The sequence below is a fragment of the Pan paniscus genome, chromosome 10 (genome assembly GCF_029289425.2).
Source record: "Pan paniscus chromosome 10, NHGRI_mPanPan1-v2.0_pri, whole genome shotgun sequence".
NCBI classification, from domain to species: domain Eukaryota; kingdom Metazoa; phylum Chordata; class Mammalia; order Primates; family Hominidae; genus Pan; species Pan paniscus.
This window is the reverse complement of record NC_073259.2, coordinates 54,436,243-54,462,181: the sequence shown is the minus strand read 5'-3', so window position 1 is coordinate 54,462,181 and position 25,939 is coordinate 54,436,243. Positions and strand designations below refer to the sequence as shown.

The 25,939-nt window shown below is 37.6% G+C and overlaps 1 protein-coding gene across 1 annotated transcript in view; it reads left to right on the top strand.

The window, feature by feature from the left end:
• Positions 1-25,939, top strand: part of REDIC1 (regulator of DNA class I crossover intermediates 1) — a 96,148-nt gene that overhangs the window by 57,563 nt on the left and 12,646 nt on the right. Inside the window, exons 10-11 of the mRNA XM_003825725.5 lie at positions 1,329-1,389; positions 8,511-8,574. Of these exons, the coding sequence (XP_003825773.2) occupies positions 1,329-1,389; positions 8,511-8,574 (125 nt within the window). The remainder of the gene's footprint in view (positions 1-1,328; positions 1,390-8,510; positions 8,575-25,939) is intronic.

Below are 25,939 nucleotides of genomic sequence, written 5' to 3'. Positions count from 1 at the left end.
TGAACGTTGAATTGATGCAAAGTGAGGTAGGCGTATTGCCATTTGAGTGTGGGCAGGCAACCTGGTCTCAAAGGAGCCTTACCAGGAGTCACAGTGTTGATAATATCACCCCAGTTGAGAGTGTGGTGCTTATATTTGCCAGCTCCCAAATACCTTCTTATCTGAATATTAGTGTTGATTAGATTTGAGGAAATTGATTTAATGTGTTCAAGAAACTCATATCCACCAGAATGTCAATTTATTAACTTAAAGTAATAAATAGAAAGGGAACATGTATAGGAAGTCTTATTGACATGAAAAAGCATATTTTCTTACTTTCAAACAGCTCTCAGTGGGAAGGTTGCTTGCTTGGTTGGTATAGAATCACTACAGGGAGTGATAGAATTCAGATGTTAGTGGCATAAGCAAGCATATCAGCAGTTTATAGGACAGTGTACATTTTAGGGATAGAGCACTCTTCTCATTGCCAACATTTACCTCTCAGAGACTCCATGTTTTCTCTATGTTCAAGATTACAATCTCCTCTACCCATACATTGAAAACAATTATGTTCCACCAGATTTTTCTTTCTCTTCTTGCAGCTGGTGTACAAAATGTTCTGAGTTTAAGGTGATTTTTACACTCATCCATTATGTGTTGATGTTAAATTTATTCCTTAAAAGTTTGAGAACTGCCTTCCAGGCTTTTCTGAATAATGGCCTGCAATTATAAGTAACTAAAGAAAACTTTATTTTAGCTAGTAGTTTCTAGCTAAAATAGTCCTAACGTTTCTTGGTAATAGTCCTAACTTTCTTGGTAATAATTACAATTTAGCCAAATCTTTCTGGTTGGAAATCATGAACTAGAATAAATTTTTATTCTGGAAGTGATTTCTTGTGGAATTGTTAAAAATATTGATTGATAAAAAGATGCAATTTTAGTGGGATTGGCACTACAAATTAATTAAAACATAGACTTACAAAACATTTCATAAAATTGGCAAATTTGTATTTTTGTTGTTAAATCTCCCAATATCTAGAAATTTATGAGTGAAAAAATCATGTTAGGCCTTGAGTTTTAAATGTACCTTATAAAAGCAATTTAGGACATGGTTCCCAATCCTGACTGCAGGTCCAGATTACTTGAGGTAGTGATTTTAAACTATAGAATACCAAGATTGACTTGCACATAATAGGTGGGCTCCTTGGTATGGAGCTTATGAATCTTTATTTTTAAGAAAGCTTCCCATATAATTCTGATCTGAAGCCAAGTTTGGGAACTCTAATTTAGAACAATAATTCCCAGAGGGAACACAACAAACTTTGATACTGTGTATTTATAATCCTTAGGGGAAGTATACCTTCGGAAGAATTGCACTCTAAGCAGTCATGGGACTTTGGACTTGATGAGGTAAAGCACAGTCTCACATTATCTTCTTAATTAAGTCAGTTTGTATTACCATATCACATTACTGTATTTAACGTTCACTTTGATTTAAGCTTAACATTTATTCATTAAATTTTTTTGGATGGACTCTTTTTCTTATACTTTTTTATTCTGAGGAAATTATAGCTTAGATCTAGAAATAAAAACACGTTTTCAGAGACTGTTAACATGCTTTATTTGAGACAAAACAATCTTGAGGAAATTTTAAACACATTTTTTAAGTATTACAAAACTTCTGTATTAGTTCATTCTTGCATTGCTATAAAGAAATACCTAAGACTGGGTAATTTATAAAGAAAAGAGGTTTGGTTGGCTCATGGTTCTGCAGGCTGTACAGGAAGCATGATGCTGGCATCTGATTGGTTTCGGGCAGGCCTCAGGAAACTTCTAATTATGGCAGAAGGCAAAGGGGGAGCAAGGAGCCTCACATGGCAGGAGCAGGAGCAAGAGAGAGTGAGTAGGGAGGTGCCACAGACTTTTAAATGACCAGATCACAGGAGAACAAACTCACTATCATGAGGACAACACCAAGAGGGATGGTGCTAAACCACTCAGGAGAAAGCACTGCCCTGCTATGATCCAATCACCTCCCACCAAGCCCCACCTCCAACACTCAGGATTATAATTTGACATGAGATTTGGCAGGGACATAGATCCAAACCATATCTTTCCACCCCCAGCCCCCCAAATCTCATGTCCTTCCCATATTGCAAAATACAATCATGCATTTCCAGCAGTTCTCCAAAGTCTTAACTCACTCCAGCGTTAACTCAAAAGTTCAAAGTTTCACCTGATACAAGGCAAGTCTCTTCCATCTATGAGCCTGTAAAATCAAAAATAAGGTAGTTACTTCCAAGATTCAATGGTGGTACAAGCATTGGGTAAATATTTACATTCCAAAAGGGAGAAATAGGCCAAAAGAAAGGGGCTACAGGCCCCGTGCTAGTCTGAAACCCAACAGGGCAGTCACAAATCTTAAAGCTCCAAAATAATCTCCCTTGACTCTATATCTCACATCCAGACACACTGGTGTAAGAGGTGGATTCCAAAAGCCTTGGGCAGCCCTGCCTCTGTGGTTTTGCAAGGTTCAGCCCCTGTGGCTGCTTTCATGGGCTGGGGCTGAGTGCCTGTGGCTTTTCCAGGAGCTAGGTGCAAGCTGTCGGTGTATCTACCATTCTGGGGTCTGAAGGATGGCGGTCCTCTTCTCATGGCTCCACTAGGCAGTGCCCCATTGGCGACTCTCTGTGGGGGCTCCAATTCCACATTGCCTCTCCACTCTGCCCTAGTAGAGGTTATCCATGATAGTTCCACCTGTGTAACAGACTTCTGCCTGAACATCTAGGCTTTTGCATACATCCTTTGAAATCTAGGTGGAGTCTCTCAAGGCTTAACTTTTACACTCCGTGCACCCACAGGCTTAACACCACATGGAAGCCATCAAGGCTTACAGTTTGCATCCTCTGAAGCAGCAGACTGAGCTGTACATGGGCCCCTTTGAGCCATGGCTGGAGCTGGGGTGACTGGGATACAGGGAGCAGTGTTCTGAGGCTGCACAGAGCAGCAGGGCCCTGAGCCTGGCCCAGGAAACCACTCTTCCATCCTAGGCCTTCAGGCATGTGATAGGAGGGGCTGTCATGAAGTTCTGTGAAATGCCATTGAGACCTATTCCCCATTGCCTTGGCTATTAGCACTTAGCTCGTTTTTTACTTATGCAAATTTCTGCAGCCTGCTTGAATTCCTTCCCGGAAAATGGGCTTTTATTTTCTACCACATGGCCAGGCTGCAAATTTTCCAAGCTTTTATGCTCTGCTTCTGTTTTAAATATAAGTTCCAGTTTTATATCATTTCTTTGCTCACACATATGAACATAGGCTGTTCTTATGAGGCAGCTGGTCCATATCTTCAATGCTTTGCTGCTTAGAAATTTCTTCTGCCAGATATCCTAAATTAATCACCTTCAAGTTCAGAGTTCCGCAGATCCCTAGGGCAGGGGCACAGTGCTGCCAAGTTCTTTGCTAACACATAACAAAAGTGACCTTTGCTCCAGTTCCCAATAAGTTCCTCATTTATATCTGAGACCTCCTCAGCCTCAACTTCACTATCAATATCACTACCAGCATTTTCAGCCTTTTTTGTTAGAACCATTCCACCGCCAGTCTTTACGAAGTTCCAAACTTTCCCTTATCTTCTTGTCTTCTTCTGAGCCTGCCACACTCTTCCAATTTCTGCCCATTACCAAGTTCCAAAATTCCTTCCACATTTTCAGGTGTCTTTATATCAAAATTCCGCTCCTGGTACCGATTTTCTGTATTAGTCTGTTCTCACATTGCTATAAAAAATACTTGAGACTGGGTAATTTATAAAGAAAATAGATTAATTGGCTCATGGTTTCACATGCTGTATAGGAAGCAGGATTCTGGGGAAGAATTGGCTTCTGGGGAAGCCTCAGGAAATTAGAATTATGGTGGAAGGTGAAGCAGGTGTGAGGCATCTCAAACAGCAAAGGCAGGAGCAAGAGAGAGTGAGGCGGGAGGTGCCACACACTTTTAACCAACCAGATCTCATGACAACAAACTTCACTATTGTAAGGGCAGTACCAAGGGGGTGGTGCGAAACCATTCAGGAGAAACTACTTCCCATGACTCAGTCACCTGCCACCAGGCCCCATCTCCAACACTGGGGATTATAATTCAACATGAGATTTGCTGGGGGGTACCCAAAGATCCAAACCATATCATCTTTCAACATGAAAATGCTTTAGGTTTCGATGTGCTACATAATTTTATATTTGCCATACTATTGAAATATCTATAAACACTGCTTATGTAATGTTATAATCCCTTGCCATCATAAGGGTATAATTTTTACAACAGTGCTAGGAAGTTTATGTAGTTTATTTCTAATCTACAGGAGCCTGAGTTGCTAAAGTCTTCACAGCAAAAGAGACTGAAATGTAAAGAGATTAGATAACTTGTTTGAGGTCACACTCTCAAGCCAAGATTCAAACTGTCTGTCTTATCTGACTTGATATTTTCAGCTATACTGTTTTCCCTTTTTTCTTCAATAAATGTTTATTGAGTACATATTATGAATTCATATAAAGACACTTATTGAATGTTTCCTGTATGCTAGACACTGGGGATAAAATGGTGCTTTGTTCTCAAGATTATATTCTGTTATGCACTAGACTCTGCAAGGTACAGAGATGAAAGGACATGGAACCTGTTTTTAAGAAGTCTTCATCTAGTAGCTAGTCAGAAAGAGACAAAAATGTAATGCAGTTAGATAAATTGCTTGAATTAAAGTTTGTTTTGGGTTATTAGTAAAAGGTACTTCTAAGTTTCATCTGTAAACAGGAGGAAGATGTGATGGAGGAGGTAACTTTTGAGCACAGTATCAATAAGTTGTTTACCAAATGGTCAAATTGGGAAGAAAGAGCAATATAGATATACTAAGATGTCAGAGTACAGCCTGTTTTAGAAATTTCAAGTACCTTGTTTCATTCTAGTTATTGTTATAGCTACAATTTATAATACTAATGATAAAGGGTGCAGGAGTGGCCTAGGTAATTCTGGACAATACAAAAGGGTAGGTCATGAATGGCCTTGTATGATATATAACAGTTTAATTCTTGATCATTAAACAGAGATCCACTAAACAAATTTTAGCAGAGGAATATGATGACATCAGAGTAATAAAAAAGTTGATTCTAGCAACAATGAGGAGGGATTTGATAAGTGGAACAGCTCAAGTTAGGGGAAGAAATAATGAGAGCTTGAAGTTTTACAATAGCAGTAAGGATGAAATGAGAGAAGAGAAGATTTAGATCTAGAATCGATAGTACTTGGTGATTGGTGATTAGTTAAGGGAGAAGGAAGAAATTGAGAAAGACCTAGATTTATTTATGATTTGAGTAAATGGGTAGTTGATGGGATTGTGCTACTGAACAAGACTGAAACCATAGGAGGAGGTGGCAGGAAAGGTTAACTGTCCATCAAAATCCATGTACCGTTTTTTTTGTAGAATGTACCCTTTTTAATAGAATAGAGCTGCCACCATGAAATGGCTTCCCAGCCAAGGAACATGTTTCCTAACCATCCATCCATGTACATGTGGCCATATGGCTAGATCTCACTAATGAAATGTTCGGAGAAGTGATGTGCATCATTTTAGGTTAAGGCTTATAAGAAAAGGGAATTATTTTTCCATGCTGTCTTTCTTTGATGGCTAGATGGTAGTGAGGCCCCAAGGGATAATGGAGCCACAAGATGGAAAGGACTGGGTCTCTGAATCACTACATGGAGGAAAATTGCCTGCTTACCAGAAACACTCACTTTAGATTATTACACAAGAGAGAAATGATTGTGTTTGGCATTATACATTTTGTGATATACTTTTTAAAAACAATACCTAGCATCACTCTGATTCAGAGGAGGAGCAGATTTCTGAGAGAGGTAAGTTTGACCCACTGAGCTCAAGTGAGGATCTTCTGAAAAACCTGTGATCTATGTGGAGATGTATAGTAGGCAATTATATATACAGGGCTTGAGGTGAGAAGAGATTTTTTAGCCTTTATGAATAGCAGATAATTGACTACATCCAAGTATATGATTCTCGAGAGAAAGTGTATAGAATAAGAACAAAAATTGTCAAATTCCTGAGAAGGCACATTTCAGGTTGGAGGGTATGAAGTAGAAGAGGAACCAGAAAAGTAGGCTGAGAATGAGCTACTAGAGAGGTTTGAGGAGTGCTAGTGTCGTAGGAAAGAAAAAGGAGGAGAATGTGGTCAGTAGTGATGGAAGCTGTCCTGTTATTCCTTTAAATAATTCATATTTCCCCAAATATGAATAATATAGATGTATCCTCCCAAAAGATGAATTATCAACAGAATTTAATACTTCAAAAACAAATTCTGTTTGACCACACCTATGTCTAGAAAGCTGGCAGCTTGAATGTAGCTAGAACTAGTCAAAAAAGAAAAAAGCCTATTGATGTAGCCCAAAGGGAATCAGGTGCTATGAGGAGTTCCTTGGGTAGAGCAGGTATGGGGACTTTAAATTGTGATGCCTGGCCATGGCCAAAGGTGCAGTGGAACCCTGACTAAAATTAGGTTCTACCAGAGGGGCCAAGGCAAGAGTCACCAATGGGATGGAATGAAGGGGTAGCAGTAGAAAGAGGGCTGGGCTGCACCTGCCCACAGGTTAGGTAAAATTAAAACAGGTAGATTCTGCTGAGGAAGAATTGATGAAGAGACATACGGGCTAAAACAAGCAAACAGAACAAGCCTCTTGGATGGGGACATGTGGTGTTCTCAAGAGCCTTTGATGGGAGTGGGAGAGAATAGGAAAGAACAAAGTATTAGAGGAGTATAATTATTTAATTTTAAAGGTTTAGTAGAGGAATAAAGTTAAAATAACAATTGTTAACATGGGAACGTATTCACCAGAGAAGTGGAGACGTGGAAGAACAAAATTCAAGAGTGATGATGTCACACTAGGAAACCGGATCAAGATGGGGAGAAATGAAATAGCAATTCTATATACAGTGTTAAAAATGAAACCCACTTAGCAATTAACATATTGAATATGATAGCAATTAACATATTGAATATGAATTAATATATTGAATATGAATTCAAGATTCAAAGAATATCAAATTATGAAGAAAAAATATAGGTTATAAGCAACGTATCTAGAATATAATAAAGGTTGAAAGCAAACAGATAGCAAAATACATACATTAAGAAAACATATATACTATTGGAGCAAAGACCATATAAATGCAATAAAAAGCCCATTCGGAAAAGAGAAAAATAGGAGATGCAGATTTTCTGATCCATAGCAAGGCTTGCCATCCTGGAGGATGGAGGACATTTGTGAATAACTTAGTGTCTTGTCCTTTAGGAAGATCTTTGCTGTCCTTCTCAAACAGATCTGAAGTAGGTATTGGAGTGCAGGCCTGCCGTGGGGTCTGCATAGCTTTCTTGAAAGTTTTGTGTTCTTCTTGCAAGTTTGGGGCTTGAATGTGTCATGACTTGAAGAGAAAAGATTTTTAAATGATAAGATAGAGGGGTTAGGGAAGGGGCTCTGCTCCATGTAGTTATTCAGGCCCTAAACTGGTGGCTCCCAGTTTATTGTTACCAGAGAGAAGAAAGGAAAAGGAAGTGGAGGATTGTGGGGAAGATTTTTATGGACCAGGACCGGCAGTAGTTTACGTTACTTCTGCCTATGACCAGAACTTACGTAACATGTCTAAACCAATTCCAAGGGAGGCCGGGAAATACAGTCTAGCTGTATGTCCAAGAAAAAGGGAGTCAGGTTTGGGAAGCAGCTAGACAATTTCTCCTTTATTTTATATATCTAAAATTCTATATCCTACCAACAGAGAATGTATAGAAAAAAATTTTTATAAGCCCATGATACATATGCAAACATAATTCATATAGTAAGCCATAAAGAAAATCTAAGACATTTATCTAAGGAGAGATTCATGGGTACATTCTCTAATCAAAATTTGATAAAATTGAAATCAACTAAAAAGAGATACTTAACTTCCCTTAACATCCTGGAAATAAAGAAACACTCAGGGTTCGTTTGCTTTGTTAGAGAAAGGAAATGAAAATAAAGTACAAATTACATAGAAAGTGATGGAAACCAAAACCAATAGTGTGTTCTGTAGAAAGTTATACCTCTAAGAGCTTTTATTATTTAAAAAACCTGATAATAAACGACTGATGATCTAACTTAGGAAATTAAATAAAGAATAACAAATTTCCAAATTGCCTTAATATGTTTGTCTTTCTTCAGCTGCATTTACTATGATTACCTGAAGCTTTTCCTTTTTCTCAGTAATTCATTTCTTGGCAAGTGTCTATTCTGTTGCTTGTTGTTTTTTAATGAATTTAAATTTCATTTTATTGTTTACCACAGGCTAATTTTTCTTTGTGGTTTAAAAATAAACCATGTTGAACTGAAGTAATGTAAAAGAAAAGTACTATAAAATGAATTGGTAGTGTAAATAGGGTAGATATAAGTGAATATTATTATGTATACTTAGGAATTGTTAACATTTTGGTTTTCTCCTAGATTCTGATGGAAGAAGGAGGAATATATTCTTTAAAAAGCAGGCCAACATCTACTAAGAAAATCTGTCAGTATAACTGTATAAGTTAATTTTACTCTATTTTAAAAACTAACAATTAAATAGAAATCAGTTAAATTTGAAGTTATTTTTTAGATGTTTGCCAACAAATATATATCATGGATATTTTAGTACTACTAATGCAATTGACTCTTTAAAATTACTTTTATATTTTATTAAATATACATGAGTACATTAATGTATAGGTACAGTTTAGCAAATAAGAATAAAACAGATAACCCTCATACTCCCTAGGTAGCTTAAGAAACAATACATAATACTTTTGAAGATTTCTTCAATTGTATTTCATATCCTGCCCTCTAGAGGTAACTATTTCCTTGAATTTGTTTTTTGTTATAACACGACTTTTTAACTGCTTTATTTTGAACTTCCTATATATTGATCCAACTCTATATATTTTTCTGCAACTTGCTTTTTTTTTCACCCAATATTATATTTTACGGTTCATCTGCTTTGATACTTGTAGCTCTAGTACATTTATTATTTTTCCTGCTATACAGCATTCTACTGTATGAATATATCACAATTTATGTATCTTCTAACAATGGATATTTAGGTTATTTTGAATATTTTGCTTACGTTGTTTTGAATATTTTCCTATGAAGAACAATGCTACTTGGAGTATTATTGACATTTTTCCTTGCACACATGTATAAAAAGTTTATCTAGGATATATTTCTAGGAGTAGAATTGCTAGTTCATATGATATGCACTTCTTTGCATCTTCAAGGTAATGCAAAATTATTTTCCTAAATGGTTATTCCAGTTGTACCCCTCTTAGCAAGGGATAACAGTCTTGGTTGTTACATGTTTTCACCAACAATATCTCAGTCTTTTATCATTATTGGTAATCTGATAGCTCATTGTAGTTCTAATTTATATTTCTCTGATTACTAATTAGGTTAATTGGCCATCAGTGTTTCATTTGTGAAATGTCATTTGCTCATGTTCCTTTTCTGAAGTTTGGTTTTCTTTATGGGATGTGTCTTTTATATGTCTATATCTCCTATATATATTTTATGTGTCCTGGATACTGACTGCTTTTAGGCTTGTGTGTAGCAAATACTTCATGTTTGAATGATCTTTTAATTCTGTACTGTCTTTTTACAGACAAAAGTTTCATGTTGATCTGGTACTCTTTTAGGTATTCTATGCTAGCATAGTCCTTCATGTTATCTAGTCTGATGGAATACCTTGAAACTTTTAATGATTTAATTTTTTGAATATGTAAAATACTAGTCTGGTTTCTATCCTTATCCTCCCTGCCCTATTTCCTTCTGCAACATGAGTATTTTTTTTTTTTTTTTTTTGCTGCTTTCTGGTTTCTCATTCCAGTCCATTTTTAAAAAAATAAATCCTAAAAATATATAAACACATAAATACCCATGAGTCTTAGTTTCCGACCTTTCTCATTCTAAATGTAATATAGAATATTTTATAAAAGAATTAAGTGAATTCATTTATTTAATAAAATATTCCTATAGATTCCTCTGTGTTAGTGCTAGGTATTTCTTCATCCTTTACTTATGACCATTTAGTAGTCCATTACATGCATGAACTGTAGTTTTTTCAGTCAATGCCCTATTGATGGACATTTGGGCTATTTCCAGTATATTTTTCTTACAAATACTGTAAGTGAACAACTTTGTACAATGTTTCTTATTTGTGGAGGTACATTTTCAGGGTAATTTCTGGGAGTGGCATTGTTAAGTTAAAGGAGAAATATGCTGGTATTTGATAGATATTGCTGAATTTCAATTTTGATATATATATATTTCCAAGTTCCTTGTGTCACCATTTGGCACCAATAGCAATGTACATTTTATTCCACAGCCTCACCAACAGGGATTGTGGTCAAACTTAGGATTTTTCTGAATCTCACAGGGGGACGGATAGATAGAAGTTTTAGTTTGCGCTTCGCTCTGTGTGAAGTTGAGCATCTTTTAAAAATGCTCATTGGCTATTTGCGATTCTTTTTCTGTGAATTCTCTATTATATCTTTTCCCCCCTTGGGTTATGGCATTTTTTTCTTGGTATTTAAGAGATCCTTATATATTAGAAAGATGTAGATGAGGGGTGGAACAAGATGGCGGAATAGAAGACACCCACTGCAAGCACACCAATTTAACAACTATCTACACACAAAAAAACACCTTCCTAAGAACTGCATAAGAGCACTCATAGTACCTGGTTTTAACTTTATATCACTGAAAGAGGCACTGAACAGGTAGGAAAAACAGTCTTGAGCCACTGACGCCACCCTTCCTCCATTCCCTAGAGTGGCGACATGGTGCGGAGAGTGATTCTGTATACTGGGGAGAGGGACAGTCAGTGCAGCAGTTTTGAGGCATTGAACTCAGCGCTATCTTGTTATAACAGAAAGCAAAATTGGACCAAACTCAGCTGATGCCTACCCATGGAGGGAATATTTAAACCAGCCCTAGCCAGAGGGGAATTGCTGATCCTAGTGGTCAATACTTGAGTTTGCATAAGCCCTCCTATTATGGGCTAAAGTGCTCTGGTGCTCTAAGTAAATTTGAAAGGCAGTCTAGGCCACAAGGACTGCAACTCCTAGGTGAGTCCTAGTGCTGAACTAGGCCCAGAGACTGTGGACTGGGGGTGGCATGTGTTCTATTGAGACACCAGCTGGGGCAGCTAAGAGAGTGTGGCAATCACCCCTCCCCTAACCCAGACCACTCAGCTTGCAGCTCCAAAATAGACCCCTTCCCTCTGCTTGAGGAAAGGAGAAGGAATAGTGGGGAGGACTTTATCTTACATCCTGGATACCAGATTAGCCACAGTAAGATAGGGCACTGGTCAGAGTCATGATGCCCCCTTTCCAGGCCCTAGCTCCAAGATGACATTTCTAGACACTCCTTGGGTGAGAAGGACACCTATATCCTTGAAGGGAAGGACCCAATCCTGGCAAGATTCATCACCTGCTAACTGAGGAGCCCTGGGGCCCTGAATAACCATCAGTGATGCCCAGGGACTGCATTGAGGGCCTTGGGTGAGACTCTGAGACTTGGTGGCATCAGGTGGGTCTCAGTACATTTCCAGCTGTGATGGCTATAGGACAAGACCTTTCACTTGAAAAAAGCAGAGAGAAAAGTAAAGGGGACTTTGTCTTGCACCTTAGGTACCAGCACAGTCATGGGGGTAGAATACCAAGTAGGCTCTTGGGGTCCCCAATTCCAGGACTTGGCTCTTGGACGGCATTTCTGGACCTGTCCTGGACCAGAGGGGAGCCTCCTGCCCTGAAGGGTGACTCCCAGCCTAGGCATCATTCACCACAAGCTGACTGAAGAACCCTTGGGTCTTAAGGGAACATCACTGGTACTCTGGCAGTACTCCCTGTAGGCCTGGGTTGTGATGGCCATGGGGTGAGGTTCATCTGCCTTTGGAAAGGGAAGAGTGGGAAGGACTGTGTCTTGTGGTTTGAATGTAAGCTCAGCCCCAGTAAAATAGAATACCAGGTAGACTGCTAAGGTTTTTTTATTGTAGTCCCTGACTCCCAGTTCTGAGACAGCACTTCTGGATCCACCTGGGGTCTGGGGGAACTTGACACCCTGAAGGGAAGGACACAGGCCTGGCTAGCTTTGCCATCTGCTGATTGCAGAGCCCTAGGGCCTTGAGAAAGCATAGGCAGTAGCCAGGTAGTGGTTACAGTGGACCTTGGTTAAGACCCAGTGCTGTGCTGTTTAACATCTGACCAAGCACAATCCTGATGGTCATGGCCATGGGGATGCTATGTCCCTCCACCCTTAGCTTCAGATGGCTGAGAACAGGGAGAGAGACTGTTCATTTGGAAGAAAGTAAGGGCAGTGACAAGAGTCTCTGCTTGGTAATTCAGAAAATTTTCCCAGATATTGTCTAAGACAATCAAGGCAGTATGTCTACAAGTCTGCAAGAACCACAGCATTACTGGGCCTGGGGTGCCCCTATAGCAGATACAGCTTAGGTCTCAACACCCAAGTCCTTTTTGAATTCCTGGAAAGCATTCCCAAGATGGATGAGAACAAGCCCAGACTGTGAAGACTGCAATAAATAGCTAACTCTTCAGTGCCCAGGTACAAACAAACATCTACAAGCAGCAAGACCATCCAGGAAAGTGACTTCACCAGATGAACTAAATAACGCACCAAGGAACAACCCTGAAGAAATGGACATATGTGACCTTTCAGACACAGTATTCAAAATAGCTGTTTTGAGGAAAGTGAAATTCAAGATAACAAAGAGAAGGAATTCAGAAGTATATCAGACAAATTTAACAAAGAGATTGAAATAATTAAAAAGAATCAAGCACAAATTCTAGAGCTGAAAAATGCAACTGACATATTGAAGAATGCATTAGAATCTTAACAGCAGAACTGATCAAGCAGCACAAAGAATTAGTGAGCTTGAAAGCAGACAATTTGAAAATACATAGTCAGAGGAGACAAAAGAAAAAATAAAAAAGAATGAAGTATGCCTACAGGATCTAGAAAATAGCCTCAAGAGGGCAAATCTAAGAGTGGTTATTGGCCTTTTACCTCCCAAGAGAAACATATCAATATCCAAGTATAAGAAGGTTATAGAACACCTAGCAGATTTAACCCAAAGAAGACTACCTCAAGGCATTTAATAAACTCCTAAAGATCAGGAATAAAGAAAGGATGCTAAAAGCGGCAAGAGAAAAGAAACAAGTAACATATAATGGAGCTGCAATACGTCTGGCAGCAGACTTTGCAGTGGAAGCCTTACAAGCCGAGAGAGTGGCATGACATATTTAAAGTGCTGAAGGAAAAAACCTTTTACCCTAAAATTGTATATCCAGCAAAAATCTCCCTCAAACATGAAGTAGAAATAAAGACTTCCTAGACAAACAAAAGCTGAGGGATTATCAACACCAGACCTGTTCTGCAAGAAAATACTAAAAGGAGTACTTCAGTCAGAAAGAAAATAAAGTTAATGAGCAAGAAGAAATCATATGAAGGTACAAAACTCACTGATAATAATAAGTACACAGAAAAAATATTATAACACTGTAAATGTGTGTAAACTACTCATATCTGAAGTAGAAACACTAAATGATGAACTAGTCAAAAATAATAACTATATCAACTTTTCAAGCCATAGAGTATAAAAGATATATATAGAAACAACAGAGAGTTAAAAAGCAAGGGAATGAAGTTAAGGGGTAGAGTTTTTATTAGTTTTCTTTGCTGATTTTTTTATGCAAACAATTAAGTTGTTATCAGCTTAAAATCATGAGTTCTAAGATTGTATTGGCAAGACTTATGAAAAACTCAAACCCAAATCATACAACAGATACACAAAAAATAAAAAGTAAGAAAATAAATTATGTCACCAGAGAAAATCAGCTTTACTAAAAGGAAGACAAGAAGGAAGGAAAGACGAAATGACCACAAAACGGCCAAAAAACAGATAACAAAATAGCAACAGTAAGTCTTTACTTATCAATAATGACTTTGACTGTCAATGGATTAAGCTCTCCAATCAAAAGATACAGAGTGGCTGAATGGATAAAAAATAAAACCCAATGATCTGTTGCCTATAAGAAACACATTTCACCTATAAAGACACAAATAGACAGAAAATAAAGGGATGGAAAAAGATATTCCAAGCCAATAGAAACCAAAAAAGAGCAAGAGTAGCTATACATATATTAGACAAATTTCAAGACAAAAATTATAAGAGACAAAAGAAGGTCATTATAATTCCTGATGCAACTTAATGAAACTTAATCCCTAATGCAACAGTGTTAAGAGATGAGACCATTAAAGAGGTAGGTAGGCCATGAGTGCTCCATCCTCATGAAGGGGGTCAATTCAGAAAGAGGATATAACAATTTTAAATATATATGCACCCAACACTGAAGCACCCAGATAAATAAAGCAAATATTATTAGAGTGAAAGAGGAAGAGACACACTCCCAATACGATAATAGTTGGAGACTTCAACATTCCTCTTTCAGCATTAGACAGATCTTCCAGAAAGAAAACTGATGAAAAACCAGACTTCATCTGTACTATAGATCAAATGGACCTAAAAGATATTTACAGAACATTTCATCCAGTAGCTACAGAATAGACATTCTTTTCCTCAGCACATGGATCATTCTCAAAGATAGACATACATTAGGCAACAAAACAAGTCTTAAAACATTTTTAAAAATTGAAATGATATCAAATATCTTTTCTAACTACAATGGAATAAAACTAGAAATCAATAATGAGGAATTTTGGGAACTATACAAATACATGAAAATTAAACAGTATGCACCTGAATGACCAGTGGGTCAATGAAGAAATTAAGAATGAAATTGAAAAATTCCCTGAAACAAATGATAATTGAAACACAATATACCAACACCTGTGGGATACAGCAAAAGCAGTACTAAGAGGGAAGTTTGTAGCTCTTAAAGTCTACATCAAAAAAGAAGAAAAACTACAAATAAACACCTTAGCTATATATCTTAAAGAACTAGAACGGCAAGAACAAACCAAACCCAAAATCAGTAGCAGAAAATAAATAATAAGGACTAGAGCAGAAATAAATGACATTGAAATGAAGCAAACAGTACAAAATATCAATGAAAAAAAGTTGGTTTTTGAAAAATTAAACAAAATTGACAAACATTTATCTAGACTAAGAAAAAAAGAAGATGTAAATAAATAAAATCAGAGGCCCAGCATGAGCTACACAGAAGACGGGTGATTTCTGCATTTCCATCTGAGGTACCGGGTTCATCTCACTAGGGAGTGCCAGACAGTGGGTGCAGGTCAGTGGGTGTGCGCACCGTGCACGAGCCGAAGCTGGGCAAGGCATTGCCTCACTCGGGAAGCGAAAGGGGTCAGGGAGTTTCCTTTCCTAGTCAAAGAAAGGGGTGACAGCCGGCACCTGGAAGATTGGGTCACTCCCATCCGAATACTGCGCTTTTCCGACGGGCTTAAAAAACGGCACACCAGGAGATTATATCCCGCACATGGCTCGGAGGGTCCTACGCCCAGGGAGTCTCACTGATTGCTAGCACAGCAGTCTGAGATGGAACTGGAAGGTGGCAGCAAGGCTGGGGGAGGGGCACCCGCCATTGCCCAGGCTTGCTTAGGTAAACAAAGCAACTGGGAAGCTCGAACTGGGTGGAGCCCACCACAGCTCAAGGAGGCCTGCCTGCCTCTGTAGGCTCCACCTCTGGGGGCAGGGCGCAGACAAACAAAAAGCAGTAACCTCTGCAGACTTAAATGTCCCTGTCTGACAGCTTTGAAGAGAGCAGTGGTTCTCCCAGCATGCAACTAGAGATCTGAGAACGGGCAGACTGCCTCCTCAAGTGGGTCCCTGACCCCCGAGCAGCCTAACTGGGAGGCACCCCCGAGCAGTGGCAGACTGACACCTCACACGGCCGGGTATGCCAACAGACCTGCAGCTGAGGGTCCTGTCTGTTAGAAGGAAAACTAACAGAAAGGACATTCACACCAAAAACCCATCTGTACATCACCATCATCAAAGACCAAAAGTAGATAAAACCACTAAGATGGGGAAAAAACAGAGCAGAAAAACTGGAAACTCTAAAAAGCAGAGCACCTCTCCTCCTCCAAATGAACGCAGTTCCTCACCAGCAACGGAACAAAGCTGGATGGAGAATGACTTGACGAGCTGAGAGAAGAAGGCTTCAGACGATCAAATTACTCCGAGCTATGGGAGGACATTCAAACCAAAGGCAAAGAAGTTGAAAACTTTGAAAAAAAAACTTAGAAGAATGTATAACTAGAATAAACAATACAGAGAAGTGCTTAAAGGAGCTGATGGAGCTGAAAACCAAGGCTCGAGAACTACTTGAAGAAAGCAGAAGCCTCAGGAGCTGATGCGATCAACTGGAAGAAAGGGTATCAGCGATGGAAGATGAAATGAAATGAAGCGAGAAGGGAAGTTTAGAGAAAAAAGAATAAAAAGCAACGAGCAAAGCCTCCAAGAAATATGGGACTATGTGAAAAGACCAAATCTACATCTGATTGGTGTACCTGAAAGTGATGGGGAGAATGGAACCAAGTTGGAAAACACTCTGCAGGATATTATCCAGGAGAACTTCCCAATCCAGCAAGGCAGGCCAACATTCAGATTCAGGAAACAGAGAGAATGCCACAAAGATACTCCTCGAGAAGAGCAACACCAAGACACATAATTGTCAGATTCACCAAAGTTGAAATGAAGGAAAAAATGCTAAGGGCAGCCAGAGAGAAAGGTCGGGTTACCCTCAAACAGAAGCCCATCAGACTAACAGTGGATCTCTCAGCAGAAACTCTACAAGCCAGAAGAGAGTGGGGGTCAATATTCAACATTCTTAAAGAAAAGAATTTTCAACCCAGAATTTCATTTCCAGCCAAACTAAGCTTCATAAGTGAAGGAGAAATAAAATCCTTTACAGACAAGCAAATGCTGAGAGATTTTGTCACCACCAGGCCTGCCCTAAAAGAGCTCCTGAAGGAAGCGCTAAACATGGAAAGGAACAACCGGTACCAGCCACTGCAAAATCATGCCAAAATGTAAAGACCATCGAGACTAGGAAGAAACAGCATCAACTAATGAGCAAAATAACCAGCTAACATCATAATGACAGGATCAAATTCACACATAACAGTATTAACTTTAAATGTAACTGGACTAAATGCTCCAATTAAAAGACACAGACTGGCAAATTGGATAAAGAGTCAAGACCCATAAGTGTGCTGTATTCAGGAATCCCATATCACGTGCAGAGACACACATAGGCTCGAAATAAAAGGATGGAGGAAGATCTACCAAGCAAATGGAAAACAAAAAAAGGCAGGCATTGCAATCCTAGTCTCTGGTAAAACAGACTTTAAGCCAACAGAGATCAAAAGAGACAAAGAAGGCCATTACATAATGGTAAAGGGATCAATTCAACAAGAAGAGCTAACTATCCTAAATATATATGCACCCAATACAGGAGCACCCAGATTCATAAAGCAAGATTCCTGAGTGACCTATAAAGAGACTTAGACTCCCACACATTAATAATGGGAGACTTTAACACCCCACTGTCAACATTAGACAGATCAACAAGACAGAAGGTCAACAAGGATATCCAGGAATTGAACTCAGCTCTGCACCAAGCAGACCTAACAGACATCTACAGAACTCTCCACCCCAAATCAACAGAATATACATTCTTCTCAGCACCACACCGCACTTATTCCAAAATTGACCACATAGTTGGAAGTAAAGCTCTCCTCAGCAAATGTAAAAGAACAGAAATTATAACAAACTGTCTCTCAGACCACAGTGCAATCAAACTAGAATTCAGGATTAAGAAATCACTCAAAACCGCTAAACTACATGGAAACTGAAAAACCTGCTCCTGAATGACTACTGGGTACATAAAGAAATGAAGGCAGAAATAAAGATATTCTTTGAAACCAATGAGAACAAAGACACAACATACCAGAATCTCTGGGACACATTCAAAGCAGTGTGTAGGGGGAAATTTATAGCACTAAATGCCCACAAGAGAAAGCAGGAAAGATCCAAAATTGACACCCTAACATCACAATTAAAAGAACTAGAAAAGCAAGAGCAAACACATTCAAAAGCTAGCGGAAGGCAAGAAATAACTAAAATCAGAGCAGAACTGAAGGAAATAGAGACACAAAAAACCCTTCAAAAAATTAATGAATCCAGGAGCTGGTTTTTTGAAAGGATCAACAAAATTGATAGACCTAGCAAGACTAATAAGAGAGAAGAATGAAATAGATGCAATAAAAAATGATAAAGGGGATATCACCACCGATCCCACAGAAATACAAACTACCATCAGAGAATACTACAAACACCTCTACGCAAATAAACCAGAAAATCTAGAAGAAATGGATAAATTCCTCAACACATACACCCTCCCAAGACTAAACCAGGAAGAAGTTGAATCCCTGAATAGGCCAATAACAGGATCTGAAATTGTGGCAATAATCAATAGCTTACCAACCAAAAAGAGTCCAGGACCAGATGGATTCACAGCCGAATTCTACCAGAGGTACAAGGAGGAACTGGTACCATTCCTTCTGAAAATATTCCAATCAATAGAAAAAGAGGGAGTCCTCCCTAACTCATTTTATGAGGCCAGCATCATCCTGATACCAAAGCCTGGCAGAGACACAACCAAAAAAGAGAATTTTAGACCAATATCCTTGATGAACATTGATGCAAAAATCCTCAATAAAATACTGGCAAACCGAATCCAGCAGCACATGAAAAAGCATATCCACCATGATCAAGTGGGCTTCATCCCTGGGATGCAAGGCTGGTTCAATATACGCAAATCAATAAATGTAATCCAGCATATAAACAGAACCAAAGACAGAAACCACATGATTATCTCAATAGATGCAGAAAAGTCCTTTGACACAATTCAACAACCTTCATGCTGAAAACTCTCAATAAATTAGGTATTGATGGGACGTATTTCAAAATAATAACAGCTATCTATGACAAACCCACAGCCAGTATCATACTGAATGGGCAAAAACTGGAAGCATTCCCTTTGAAAACTGGCACAAGACAGGGATGCCCTCTCTCACCACTCCTATTCAACATAGTGTTGGAAGTTCTGGACAGGGCAATTAGGCAGGAGAAGAAAATAAAGGGGATTATATTAGGAAAAGAGGAAGCCAAATTGTCCCTGTTTGCAGGCGACACGATTGCATATCTAGAAAACCCCATTGTCTCAGCCCCAAATCTCCTTAAGCTGATAAGCAACTTCAGCAAAGTCTCAGGATACAAAATCAATGTACAAAAATCACAAGCATTCTTATACACCAACAACAGACAGAGAGCCAAATCATGAGTGAACTCCCATTCACAATTGCTTCAAAGAGAATAAAATACCTAGGAATACAACTTACAAGGGATGTGAAGGACCTCTTCAAGGAGAACTACAAACCACTGCTCAATGAAATAAAAGAGGATACAAACAAATGGAAGAACATTCCATGCTCATGGGTAGGAAGAATCAATATCGTGAAAATGGCCATACTGCCCAAGGTAATTTACAGATTCAATGCCATCCCTATCAAGCTACCAATGACTTTCTTCACAGAATTGGAAAAAACTACTTCAAAGTTCATATGCAACCAAAAAAGATCCCGCATTGCCAAGTCAATCCTAAGCCAAAAGAACAGAGCTAGAGGCATCATACTACCTGACTTCAAACTATACTACAAGGCTACAGTCACCAAAACAGCATGGTACTGGAACCAAAACAGAGATACAGATTAGTGGAATAGAACAGAGCCCTCAGAAATAACGCCACATATCTACAACTATCTGATCTTTGACAAGCCTGACAAAAACAAGCAATGGGGAAAGGATTCCCTATTTAATAAATGGTGCTGGGAAAACTGGCTAGCCATATGTAGAAAGCTGAAACTGGATCCCTTCCTTACACCTTACACAAAAATCAATTCAAGATGGATTAAAGACTTAAACATTAGACCTAAAACCATAAAAACCCTAGAAGAAAACCTAGACATTACCATTCAGGACATAGGCATGGGCAAGGTCATGTCTAAAACACCAAAAGCAATGGCAACAAAAGCCAAAATTGACAAATGCGATCTAATTAAACTAAAGAGCTTCTGCACAGCAAAAGAAACTACCATCAGAGTGAACAGGCAACCTACAAAATGGGAGAAAATTTTTGCAACTTACTCATCTGACAAAGGGCTAATATCCAGAATCTACAATGAACTCCAACAAATTTACAAAAAAAAAACAAACAACCCCATCAAAAAGTGGGCAAAGGATATGAACAGACACTTCTCAAAAGAAGACATTTATGCAGCCAAAAAACACATGAAAAAATGCTCACCATCACTGGCCATCAGAGAAATGCAAATCAAAACCACAATGAGATACCATCTCATGCCAGTTAGAATGGCAATCATTAAAAAGTCAGGAAACAACAGGTGCTGGAGAGGATGTGGAGAAATAGGAACACTTTGACACTGTTGGTGGGACTGTAAACTAGTTCAACCATTGTAGAAGTCAGTGTGGCGATTCCTCAGTGATCTAGAACTAGAAATACCATTTGACCCAGCCATCCCATTACTGGGTATATACCCAAAGGACTATAAATCATGCTGCTATAAAGACACATGTGCATGTATGTTTATTGCGGCATTATTCACAATAGCAAAGACTTGGAACCAACCCAAATGTCCAACAATGATAGACTGGATTAAGAAAATGTGGCACATATACACCATGGAATACTATGCAGCCATAAAAAAGGATGAGTTCATGTCCTTTGTAGGGACATGGATGAAATTGGAAATCATCATTCTCAGTAAACTATCCCAAGAACAAAAAACCAAACACCGCATATTCTCACTCATAGGTGGGAATTGAACAATGAGAACACATGGACACAAGAAGGGGAATATCACACTCTGGGTACTGTTGTGGCGTGGGGGGAGGGAGGAGGGATGGCATTGGGAGATATACCTAATGCTAGATGACGAGTTAGTGGGTGTAGTGCACCAACATGGCACATGTATACATGTGTAACTAACCTGCACATTGTGCACATGTACCCTAAAACTTAAAGTATAATAATAATAAATAAAATAAAATTTAAAAAATAAATAAATAAATAAAATCAGCGATGAAAAAGGAACATAATAGCTGATAACAGGAATTCAAAGGATCATTAGTGGGTGCTATGAATGACTACATGCCAATAAGTTGGAAAATCTAGAAGAAAAGGACAAATTCCTAGACACACACAATTTACCAAGATTGAACCATGAAGAAATCCAAAACCTGAACAGTCCAATAACGAGTAACTAGATTGAAGTTGTAATAAAAAGTCTCCCAGGAAATAAAGCCTGGGACTTGAAGGCTTCACTGCTGAATTCTACAAAACATGTAACGAAGAACTAATACCAGTCCTACTAAAAATATTCTGAAAAATGGAGGATGAGGTACTACTTCCAAACCCATTCTACAAGGCAATGTATTACCCTGATACCAAAACCAGACAAAGACATCAAGAAAAGAAAACTACAGGTCAGTGTCTCTGATGAATATTGATGCAAAAATCTTCAACAAAATACTAGCAAACAGAAGTCAACAGTATATTTAAAAGATTATTCATTATGACCAAGTGGGATTTATCCCTGGGATACAAGAATGGTTCAAGATACACAAATCAATCAATGTGATACATCATAACAACAGAATGAAGGACAAGAAACATATGAACATTTCAATTGATGCTGAAAAAGCATTTGATAAAATTTAACATCCCTTCATGGTAAAAACCTTCAAAAAATGAATATAGAAGGAACATAACCCAATATAATAACAGCCATGTATGACAGACCCACAGCTAGTATTTTACTTAATGGGGAAGAACTGAAAGGCTTTCCTCTAAGATATAGAACATGACAAGTATGCCCACTTTCATTTTTATTCAACATAGTACTCTAAGTTCTACTGGAAGTTCTATCTAGAGCATGAGACAAGAGAAAGAAATAAAGGGCATCCAAATTGGAAAGAAAGAAGTCAAATTATCCTTGTTTGCCAATGATGTGGTCTTATATTTAGAAAAACCTAAAGACGCCGTAAAAAACCTATTAGAATTGATAAAATCAATAAAGTTGCAGCAGGCAAAATCAACATGCAAAAATCAGTAGCATTTTTATATGCCAACAGTGAACAGTCTGAAAAAAATTTTTAAAGTAGTTCCATTTACAGTAGCCACAAATAAAGTTAAGTACCTAGGAATTAACCAAGGAAGTGAAAGAGCTCAATAATAAAGACTATAAAACACTAATGAAAGACTTTGAAGAGGACACCAAAACATGGAAAGATATTCCCTGTTCATGGATTAGAAGAATCAATATTGTTTAAAATGTCCATACTACCCTAAGCAATCTATATATTCAATGCAATCACTATCAAAATACCAATGACATTATTAACAGAAATTGAAAAACCAATTCCAAAATGTATATGGAACCATAAAAGACCAAGAATAGCCTAAGTTATCCTAAGCAAAAGAAACAAAACTGAAGGAATAGCATTCTCTTACTTCAAATTATACTACAGAACTATAGTAACCAAAACAGCATGAGAACTATAGTAACCAAAACAGCATGAGAACTATAGTAACCAAAACAGCATGGTACCAGCATAAAACAGACACATAGACCAATGGAACAGAATAGAGAACCCAGAAACAATTCCACACATTTCCAATGAACTCAATTTTGATAGAGGTGCCAAGAACATGCACTGGGAAAAGACAGTCTCTTCAATGAATGCTGCAACGAAAACTGGTATCTGTATGCAGAAGAATGAAACTAGACCCCTGTCTCTCACCATATACAAAAATCAAATCAAAATGGATTAAAGACTTAAATCTAAGACTTTGAACTATGGAACTACCACAAGAAAACACTAAGGAAATTCCCCAGGACATTCCTTTGGGTAAAAATTTCTTGAGTAATAACAAGCGTAGGGAACCAAAGCAAAAATGGACAAACAGGATCACATCAAGTTAAAAAGCTTCTATACAATAAAGGAAACAATCAATAAAGAGACAACCCACAATGGGAGAAAATATTTGCAAATTACCTATCTGGTAAGGGATTAATATAATGTATAAGGAGTTCAAACAACTGTATAGGAAAAAATCTAATAATCTCAATAAGAAATAGGCCAAATATTTGAATAGACATTTCTCAAAAGAGACATACACATGGCAAAGGGGCATATGAAAGGGTGCTCAACATCACTGATCATCAAAGAAATGCAAATCAAAAGTACAATTGGATATGATCTCACCTCGTTTAAAATGACTTATATCCCAAAGACAGGCAATTACAAACCCTGGTGAGGGTATGGAGAAAGGGAACCCTTATACACTACCAATGGTAACATAAATTAGTACAACCACTATGGAGAATAGTTTGGAGGTTCCTCAAAAAACTAAAAATAGAGCTACCATATGATCAAGCATCCCACTGCTGGATATATACCCAAAAGAAATCAGTATATTAAAGAGCTATCTCCTCTCCCATGTTTGTTGCAGCACTGTTCACAATATCCAAGATTTGGAAGCAACCTAAATGTCCATCAACAAATGAATCACTAAAGAAAATGTGTTAATTAAACACAATCTAATAATCTATACATAATCTAATAATGATAATAATTATCATTGTTTTATAATGTTTAATTTCTTGAGAAGTTACACCTCCTTGCATTTTTTAAAAAGTTTTTTTTTCTGGTTATTCTTGATTACTTTTTCATATAACCTTTAAAATCAACTTGCCTAACTCCAGAAAATAGCATAAAAAAAGAATGATCCTGTCATTTGCAACAATATGGATGGAACTGGAGGTTATTGTGTTAAGTGAAACAAGCCAGGCACAGAAAGACAAACAACACATGTTCTCACTTATTTGTGGAATCTAAAATCAAAGCAATTGAACTCATGGAAATAAGAGGGTAGAAGAATGGTTACTAGAGGCTAGGAAGGGTAGTGGTGGGTTTGGGAGGGTGGTGATAGTTAATGGATACAAAAAATTCAATTAGAAAGAATGAATAAGACCTAGTATTTGCTAGCACAACAGGGTAGCTATAGTGAATAAAAATTGAATTGTACATTTTAAAATAATGAAAACAATGTAATTAGATGATTTGTAACCCAAAGAATCAGTGCTTTAGGGGATGAATACTCCAGTTTTCATGTGATTATTATACATTGTATCCTTGTATCAAAACATCTCATGTGCCCCATAAATATATATGCCTACTATGTATCCACAAAAATTAAAAAGTAATAACATGTATGTTTTGCTGTGTGGCAAATGTTTTCTTCTAGTTTAATATTGGTTTTTGATTTATTTTGTTTAGTCTTTGCATATAGTGTCTCTTGCTTTGCAGAAGACTTATCTTCTTTATGTAGTTAAATTGATCATTTTTTTCTTTTATTTCTGGGTTTAGACTCTCCAGACTCTTCACACTTCCAAGTTACAAATGAACGTACCATATTTTCTTCTAGTACTAATATGCTTTTTAAAATTTAGTTCTTTAATCCATTTGGAGTTTAAGTTGACTTAAGGCATGAGGTTTCTATCAGTCCAAGTTTTAAAAATACTTCTTTTCCCTAGGTATTTGTGATATTACCTTTTTTATATAATAACTTTCCATATGTAGCTGACCTATTTTGTGGCTTTCTTAATTGTTTCATTGATCTTTCCTAATCTTCATGTGCCAATACCATACCGCTTTTATTATCTTTTTATAAATGTTTAATTTCTTGAAGAATTATATGCCTCTTTGCACTTTTTAAAAAGTTTTTTTCTGGTTATTCTTGGGTTGTTTTTCCATATAACCTTTAAAATAAACTTGCTTAAGTCGAAAAGAAAAGTTTTAATTTTTACTGGGAAACTGTTAACTGTATGTGTTAGTTTAGTATGAAGTATTATCTTTATAATGTTGAGTAGTCCTGTCTAAGAACATCAGATGTCCTTTCATTAGTTCAGTCTAGTTTTTTACATTTAGTAGTTGCTTAAAATACCTTTAAGCACTTTCCCGAAGTTTTCCTCACATAGATTCTGCATGTTTCTTGTTAGATTTATCTGTAGTGCTTTCTGATACCCAAACACACACACACAGCTACTTTAGCATGAATATACACCCTGTGTTTCTATATTAAGTAAGATTCTGGATTTGGGGCTTAGACTTATGTTTTTTTTTTTTATTTTGCCAATAGCTTTTTTTTCTTGTGGGGTAGTTTTGATGAATCAGTAATTTGGGAGAGAGTGATTCTTAGCATCTATGGGAATTATTATTAATTTTTATTCATATATCTTTTTGCATTATTGTTGCAAAAAGGCATGCAACATAAAATTTATCCTCTCAACAGTTTCCAGGTGTACAATACAATATTGTCAACCACATGCACATTGTTGTGCAACAGACCCTCGTCCTGTCTCTCACACTCCCTAAACAACAATTTCCTACTTGCCCCTCCCCCCAGCCCCTGGCCATTACCATTTTACCTTCTGTTTCTGTATTCTACATATATACCTAGTAGGTGAAATCATGTGGTATTTGTCTTTTTTGTGATGGCTTGTTTCACTTAGCATAATGTCCTTAGGGTTCATCCACATTGTAGTATGTAACAGGATTTCCTTCTTTTTCATTGCTGAATAGTATTCAATTGTACGTGTATGCCATATTTTCTGTATCCATTCTTTCATTGGTGGTCATTTAGGTTGTTTCTGACTCCTGGCTATTGTGAATAATGCTGCAATGAACATAAGTA